The sequence below is a fragment of the Colobus angolensis genome, unplaced genomic scaffold, assembly GCF_000951035.1.
Source record: "Colobus angolensis palliatus isolate OR3802 unplaced genomic scaffold, Cang.pa_1.0 Scaffold93, whole genome shotgun sequence".
Classification (NCBI taxonomy): domain Eukaryota; kingdom Metazoa; phylum Chordata; class Mammalia; order Primates; family Cercopithecidae; genus Colobus; species Colobus angolensis.
In genome coordinates this window covers 24,658-33,678 of record NW_012123265.1, presented here as the reverse complement: position 1 = coordinate 33,678, position 9,021 = coordinate 24,658, and the positions used below count along the sequence as shown (strand labels likewise).

Sequence of the window (9,021 nt, the reverse complement as noted above, 5' to 3'; positions counted from 1 at the left end):
TCCTTCTGCTCGGCTGCCCAAAGTGCTGCGATTATAGGCATAAGTCACTAGGCTTGGCCCTGGATTGGTTTTTGATTGCCAGATGTGAAGACATGAAATAAGTTTGTTTACTCTGATTCATTTCTTTGCAAATTGAGATCTTATAATGTGAAACTACAGTTACATAGCTGAATTTTTTGAATCCTTAGTAATTAATAAATTCCTAATGAACCGTATGCCTGTATGCACTTTTTGGAACCATCTTGAACTTACAAAAGAGTTGTGAATGTAGTGCAAATAATTTATTTCTTTTTTTCTGAATCATTTGAGAATAAGTTGCTGACATGGTTCCTCATTGCCTCCCAATACTTTGGTGTTTCCAACAAATAAGAATATTCCCTTACATAACCACAATATAGCTACCAAAATAAACATCAATACATTTTTTTTTCACCTAGTCCTCAGATCCTATTTGGGTTTTGCAAATTGTCCCAATAATTTCCTGTATAGCAAAAGGATCCAGTTTAGAATTATATGTCCATTTAGTTGTCATATCTCTTTAGTTTCTTTCAGTCTGAAATCATTCCTTGGTGTTTCCTGGACTTTTATGGTTTTCTTTTTCTTTTCTTTTTTGTTTTTTTTTTTTTTGAGACAGAATCTTGCTCTGTTACCCAGGCTGGAGTGCAGTGGTACGATCTTGGCTTACTGCAGCCTCCTCCTCCCACCACTCCCAGCTCATTTTTTTTTTTTTTTTTTTTTTGAGGTGGAGTCTCACTGTTGCTCAGGCTGGAGTGCAGTGCCACAACCTCGGCTCACTGCAACCTCCTCCTCCTAGGTTCAAGAGATTCTTCTGCTTTCAGCCTCCCGAGTAGCTGGGATTACAGGCATGTGCCACTATACCCAGCTAATTTTTATATTTTAGTAGAGATGGGGTTTCGCCGTGTTGGCCAGGCTGCTCTTGAACTCCCCACCTCAGGTGATCCACCCACCTTGGCCTCCCAAAGTGCTGGAATTACAGGCGTGAGCCACCACACCCGACCCATGCTGTCTTTTGTGTCCTTTTAATATGCCGCCATAATTCTTTGAGTACTTTCTTACCTTTAGTAAAACAAGACATTCCAGGTTCATCTTCTATTTTGCCTGTCCTAGCCCTGATACTACCTGTTTCTCTGAAAAGCGCTGGTTACTTTTGGGGTGCTGCTTCTCCTAGGACCTTTCAGAGGACAGAAGCTAGGGAATATATGTATATTTATATGTCTGTACACACACACACACATATACACACATTTTGCCTGTATTTTTCTGTCCATACATATTGACTAATGAGTTCACATCAGTTGCAATGCAATACTGTAGGATTCCTTCTTCTTTTCTCCCTATGTTTGTAACTCATTGTTTGACAAACTTGATTTCCTTTCATCTTATTGAGAAACTTGATTTCCTTTCATCTTATTATGTTTACTTATTTGATCAATCTCCTGTTGTAACCAATCTCCCATTGCTACTGCCTCCCACTTTCTGGCACATTAATACGCTAATTACCCAACTTGGCCTCTCATAGCTTGCCTCCTACATGGATGTTCTTGACACTTGGGGCTGTCCTGCTCACCTGTGAACCCCTCCAGTCTAGTTGGTTTCTTACTCCCCACTTTGGGCAGCCCTACTAGGTAGATAGCCTCCTATCTTGCTCATCCTGCTAGGATTTTGAATCCTGCCTAAAACTGCCCTTTGCTCCTGCTCCCTCAACCCCTATAGATGTCTTCCCTACCCCATTTGAATTCCAACACCCCATTCCGGGCTGCCATCTATGGAAATGCCCTCTTTAGCCAGTCTTCTACTTTCCCACCCTAGGCAACCCTTCTACACAGATGCCCTCCTTATTCGGCTCAGGCTCCAAGGCCTCACATGCCCTCCTCACCCTGTGTGGATTGTAACTCCCCGTGCTGGGCTACCCCTCTCTTGCCTGGTGGGTACACTGTTTATACCTGCTGGGTAACGTCTGATAGCCAACCTCAGGCAATCCTTCTGTGTGGACATTCTCAGTACTACTTAGGTTCTGCTACCCTCTGTTGGTTGCCCCTTGCATGGATACCCTCCTCACCCTTCTCTGGCTCTGACATTTTATCCTGGGCTCTCCTTGCTAACTCCACAGAGACCCTTCTCATTCTACTCAGGCTTTTACTCCTTGGGCTAGGCTGTCCATCCATATGGAGATTCGCGTTCTGCTTGGGTTCCAACTTCCCACCCTAGCAGACCCCCTGTGCATCAGCCTTCTTTCTTGTGTGGATGCTGTCCTCATCCCATTTCCTTGGGCACCAACATTCCGACCTGAGCCATTCTCCTCTGTACAGATATTAATATATTCTTCACCCCGCTTAGGCTCTGACACCACACACTAGGCTGTCTTATATAGATACTTTCTTCATGTTGCTCGGACTCTGCATCTGGAATATCTCTTGCCCCTCTCATTCACTCATTTATGTCCTCCTCACCCTGCTTAATCTCTGAAATCCCTTCCCAGATCTCCCCCTCTTCTCTATAGGTGTCCTTCCCGCTCCCTGCTAGGCTTCTGATACCCTCCTCTGAGCCCTCCTTATTCCTTTTGGACTCCATCTGAGTCCAAAGTGCTTAAAACACTATTGAAAAGGTACTCTTGTAAGATATCTAAAAATTATAAATAAACCATAAATGTTTTACTCAGTGATGTATGAATCCTTGATAACTTGAGAGTTTTGTTCTTTCTAGGATAGACTCAAGTAATTTCTTCAGAAAATAACAAAGAAATGTAAAATGTAGATAATCAGAATAGTTAGGTGACTGGTATATTCCATTCTGTCTTTCATGCTAAGAGGTTATTTAGAAAACAATTTTCTTTTTTTTTTTTTTTTTGAGACAGGGCCTTGCTCTGTCACCCAGGCTGGAGTGTAGTGGCACAATCATGGCTCACTGCAGCCCTGACCTCCTGGGCTCAGGCAGTCCTCCCACTTCAGCCTCCCGAGTAGTTGGAACTACAGGCTTGCACCACCTCACCTGGCCAATTTTTGTATTTTTTGTAAAGACAGGGTCTTGCTGTGTTGCCTAGGCTGCTTTCAAAACTCCTGGGCTCAAGTAATCCTCCCACCTTGGCCTCCCAAATGCCTGGATTACAGGCATGAGCCACTTTGCCTGGCTGAACATAATTTTAAAGTTTTTAAGTGAAAAATAATACCTAGTAGAAAAGAATGTATGGTATACTATATTAAATTGTCTGTAGAAGGCTGGGCATGGTGGCTCATGCCTATAATCCCAGCACTTTGGGAGGCCAAGGCAGGCAGATCACCTGAGGTTGGGAGTTCTAGACCACCCAGACCAACATGGAGAAACCCTGTCTCTACTACAAATACAAAATCAGCCGGGTGTGGTGGCACATGCCTGTAATCCCAGCTATTTGGGAGGCTGAGGCAAGAGAATTGCTTGAACCTGGGAGGCAGAAGTTGCGGTGAACTGATGAACTGAGATCGCACCATTGCACTCCAGCCTGGACAACAAGAGCAAAACTCTGTCTCAAAAAAAAAAAAAAAAAAAAAAAAAGTCTGTAGAACTCAAGTAGTTTTCTTATTCCCCAAATTATTTAAAATTTCTTTAAAACACTAGATTGTTTTAGGAAAACAGTAATGAACTACAACCTAGAGGAAGTGATATGAATAAGTAAATATGTGGCAGCAGACTAGTAAATTGGCTTAAATTGGGAAATTGAGAAAAATTTGTTAAAACAGAGCATTACCTACCAGTTATTCTTGGACTGCATACTCTTTAGAAACTAAATATCCAGTGGACCTACAGCCAGTACATTTTTTTCCAGTAGAGATGCCAAGTATGATGACTGTCAAGCTTGAAGTGTTTTTAACAAAATGAATGCTGTCTCTCTTCAATGCAGAACTATGTTGGCATATTGGAGATGCCAGGCGTTTTGTTTTAAAATATTTAATGTGAAATTATAGGCTTGGGATTTCCAAGCTGAATGAGATAGTTAATGGAGAGGTAGAAGAGTAAGGCATTTCATTCCCAAACCATTTTCTGAAGGTTTTTTCTAACTCTTTCAGATTCCTGGAGTAGTTTCACATTTAGAGTTTTTTTAAAAGTAAAATCTAATATTTAAAACAAGATTAAAATGTTTAGAAATGGATTTTTCAGGATTATAGTGTTTGCATTTCATGTCAGAGAGCATTCATTGTTTGAGTAACTAATATCTGTTCTGAGCATTAGTTTACTTCTTGTTAGATTTTTAAAGCATTCCCAACACAAAGGAACATTCTTTTTTACCACAGATATTTATCTTTAGCTGCTTACTTGACAACTGAACAGAAACATCTTATTTACAGAGCTTTTTTCCTTTTTTTATGATTCATCTCTGTATAGATGCAAGTTAATAATATTAGTTGTACAACTTTATTTTACTACTTGAAAGTAAATAAGACAGTTTTGAGAAAAGCCATAAAGTAGACGGGCTCTCTGACTATTTCGATTTTTACTCTCTGACCCCAAAGCAGTTGAACACCAAATGCCACCTCTTAGGTCAACAAGAGTGAGGCAGGGATGAAAATTCTAAGAAAGAATAAGAACTTAGACTCCTTTTCAAGAGATCAACTTATTTAAGCCTTGTAGCATCTCTGTGAGGCTGTGCTCTGTCCATGTATAGCCCTAATTTTGTTGTATGTATTTTATTTGATTATATACTTTAGTAAAAATACCTGTGAACCCATTGTACAGCTCAGCTTATTTCTGCTCCTCCTTGTCTCCCATCAAAGGAAGCCACTGTCCTAAACTTTATCATCTTTCTTTTATCACATGTGTTTTTCTTTTTTTTGCTGTAATACAGATATCACATTCTTTATTGATAAAACCTACCTCATAGGGTTGTTTTGAGGTTAAATGAGAATATATGTATACTGAGCCTGGCCTGGCAAAGTGCTCAAAAAATGGTAGCTGTAATTATGTTATTAGTGTTGTTATTTTGCTGAGTGAGTACAGCATGAAAAGCGTGTCTTTTCCCAACTGTTTCCTGTGGCTTATCTCCCTGCACTCTTTTGAAGTCTTTTCATCCTTTCCACCCAACATTGGGAAGCATTAATTTATTTTCAATATCTAAAAATGTTGATTTCATTCCTCTATTTCCTTTTTCCAGTTGCCCTGGGCGGGTGGATCACGAGGTCAGGAGATCGAGACCATCCTGGCTAAAACGGTGAAACCCCATCTCTACTAAAAAATACAAAAAAACTAGCCGGGCGAGGTGGCGGGTGCCTGTAGTCCCAGCTACTCGGGAGGCTGAGGCAGGAGAATGGCGTAAACCCAGGAGGCGGAGCTTGCAGTGAGCTGAGATCCGGCCACTGCACTCCAGCCTGGGTGACAGAGCGAGACTCTGTCTCAAAAAAAATAAAAATTAAAAAAAAAAATGATGATTTAAGTCTTAGAGAAGTTATTTAAAGTAGCAGAACCAACCCAGTTATGTCTGAAATAAAATCCTGTGCTGGTAATGACTATGAACTACAGCTTCCCTTGGATAGATATGATAAACTTCTGGCAGGCTGACTTCTTTTATTTCCAAACACTTGAGTCAGTTAATCAGAAAACATCTTTGGTGAAGGAATCCATGCTTCCTATACCTTCCACTTGACTTTGCATTTTACTTGTTTGTTTTGAAGGGCAGACTTTGGAGAGGGGTGGAATGTAACAAGTTCTGCATTTAATTTCTTTCTATGTACTTTTTAGTAACATTACTATTATACTTCTAACGGGACTCAACTTTATACCCTTCTTTGGGAGAGTTAGAGTGTTTCAGTCCACAAAGTTTTGCTTTGATTTGATTAATTTATTTTAATAATTGGAGAAATGGAGATAGAATCCTGACTGGTAACATGCTGTTAGTGATTGGGCTATTACTAGGATAAATTTTTTTCCATCACATACATCATAAATGCATTTGGGTAGATCTTTTCCTCTTTTATTTGAATTTGTTCTTTCAAATTTCCTTTTTGTTGGGACAGAAAAAAAAGACGAGGCCAGGTGTGATGGCTCACACCTGTAATGCCAGCACTTTGGGAGGCCACAGGCATGACTATCGTGCCCGACTCTAATCGGTCTTTTGAAGTTCCTTCTAATATTGATTCTACTACCTTTAGAGGATATTTTGGGAATACTTCTGTTAAAAACCTATACAATAAGGGATTTTTTAAAAAGTTAAAATATATTTTTAATGGATAAGATTTTATGGGCAATTATAGTATTACAAAATATTTTTAAAAGATACAGGATTCGTTAATCTGGAATACAAAAGTAATTGTAACCTAATAGGTTATGCAGTCTGATTTAAGAGTTTCCTTTGCCTTTGCCTTTCCAGGGTTGGGGATGCCTCAGAGAGTAAGAAGTATTTGCTTGAACCATAACATTCCTTTTTTTTTTTAAACATTTCAACCCACAAAGTTTTTCTTTGATTAGATTGATTTATTTGAATAATTGGGGAAAATGAATTATGATAGTGTTGAATTAAAATATTTTCTCAAGGGTGTTGGGTAAAAGAGCAGTGCTATACTAATTGACTGGAGAAGCCAATTTAAAGCAGATCCACATTAGTATATGCCATCTCATATGTAAAGGATAAGTTTTACTTGTACTATTACAAAGGAAGATACTGGACCATCTTGGGTTATTTGGCATTTCTTCCATTCTGTCTATTTTTATCCAATTTTCAATGTTAGCAACTTTTTCTGGAGACTATCTTGAACATAAGGAGTAAAACCAAGAAGAAAACAGGGACAGAACTAATGGGAAATTCATTTTTCAGTTCAATAATATTATATAATAAAAGAAAATATTAAAAAAACCTTTTCCTTTTTTTTTGAGACAGAGTCTTACCCAGGCTGGAGTACAGTGGCACGATCATGGCTCACTGTAGCCTTGACCTCAAGCAATTTTCCCACCAGAGCCTCCCAGATAGTTGGGACTACAAGTGTGTACCACCATGCCTGGCTGATTAAAAAAAACAAAAAACAAAACAAAAAACAAAAAAAAAACTTTTGTAGAGATGGGGTCACTGTGTTGCCCAGACTGGTCTTGAATTCCCGGCCTCAAGCAGTCCTCTCACCTTGGCTTCCCAAAATCATGGATTACAGGTGTGAGCCACTGTGCTTCGCTGCTAATAACTTTTTACATTAATTTTGTAGAATTGTTTGTGAATAATACAGTTTTCCTCATGAGAGAAAAGACATACTCATTTTGTACATATAATATTAGATTGTTGACTGAATCTCTTTTAAAAATTGTTTTCTCCTCTCGTTCCCCTCCCCACAGAATCTGTCTATGATCTTCTCCCAAAGGAGTTACAATTACCTCCATCTAGAGAAACATCTGTAGCATCAATGAGTCAGACAAGCGGTGGTGAGGCAGGCTCGCCTCCTCCAGCTGTTGTTGCTGCTGGTATGCATTTCATTTTACTTTATTAAAGAAAACTAGGGCCAACATGAAATCTGGCCAACATGAACAGTGCTGGCAAAATTCATATTAAAAAGAGTGTGATTTGAGGGTTTTAAAAAGAGGCATTAAAATATGTACTTTTGACCTTAAACTTTTTCAATATTATTTTCTTGATGTAATTCTTATATCTTAAAATTTTACATTGTCACATCTATAAATGCCATTTCCTAAAATGGACCTTGTCTTCAAATATGGGAACCAGCTTAAAGTTGTTTTGTTGACTGTGCTTAAAAAGGTTAAATACCAAGCTGCGAATAGAAAATTATATTTGAGTTTCTATTTAATAGTTAATTTTAAAGACTTGCTCTAAGGGAAAATATTTTATATGATCTGAAAAGTGACTGAAGCACTCAAGTGTCTTTTATATTCATAACATGTTACTGAAACCTTTTTATTATATTTGAAAATATATGTGACTTCATAGTTGTTTTCAATTTATTGAAAGTAATGGAGGATGTCAATATAATATTTACATAAAGACATTTTCTTACATCAATGAAAAAGTATAGAAAGTAATGTTCGAAATTTATTAGACTTGTTTTTACTCAGCTCTCAAATCATACACTTAATGATATACAATTGGCTCAAATTTTTATTTTACATAAGAATAAAAAATAGACAAGCTAATAGAAAAAAGTCTTATCAGTGATAAATTAGTATCAGTGCTTTCTTAATATTAGTTTGCCCACCTAATATTGGGTTTATAGACTGCTCAGTGTGTTTGCTTTAAAAAAAGGAAACATGTATATATAAATAGAAGTTTTATCTGTCCTAGAGGTTTCTTGCCTAATATGACACTTCTTGTCTTTAAAAATGATATTTAAAGTTTATCAGAGCATTGTTTTCAGTAAATTATTTTAGTTTCAAAATGAGAACAGTAAAGTGTAAGGTTGTGGTTTAAAAGAGGATATTGGTACCATAGTATAACTTCTGATATATTTCTCATATGCATTAACCTGTGTACCATTAACCTTATGTACCAATCTTTCTCAAGCTGCATAGTACATTATTGAAGCCTTCCTGGTTGAAGGCAGGAAAACTTTAAATATGGCAAAGAAACTGATCAGCCCTGCTCACTGTTCATGTGTTGCCAGACACTTTCTAACAGTTTCTGTGGATTTAATTGTGAATTAGTAAACTTTTTAGTAATCAAATTGATAAGATGACCTGGTTTGCTTTTATCCACTGGGTTCTAAAATGGTTCCCATGATTTTCTTCTGGAATTTTAAGTTTTAAATCTGGTTTTAAAATTGCATCCGAGAATAAAATATGACGAAGATAAAATATTTTTTATGAGATACTTCACTTTAAATCCACAAGTAGAAATTGACTGATTTCTTTTGTATCTTTTGAGATTGTTTTTTAAAGATACGTTGAATCTATATAGAACTAAAAGTCTGTTTCTTCTGTGCTTTTTAACATCTGTTGACGGTAGATCCAGTTCCTTTTAAAAGCTGGAAAAGATGTTAGGTTTAGAAAAAGAACTATTCTTCCTTTTAAATAATACCAAATTGAATTTTAGAAATTCATATA

The 9,021-nt window shown here is 37.5% G+C and overlaps 1 protein-coding gene across 1 annotated transcript in view; it reads left to right on the top strand.

The window, feature by feature from the left end:
* Nucleotides 1-9,021, top strand: part of NFAT5 (nuclear factor of activated T-cells 5, tonicity-responsive) — a gene marked incomplete at its 3' end in the record, with an annotated part of 86,195 nt that overhangs the window by 57,398 nt on the left and 19,776 nt on the right. The window contains exon 4 of the mRNA XM_011932122.1: nt 7,306-7,431. Coding sequence (XP_011787512.1) covers nt 7,306-7,431 — 126 coding nt within the window. The remainder of the gene's footprint in view (nt 1-7,305; nt 7,432-9,021) is intronic.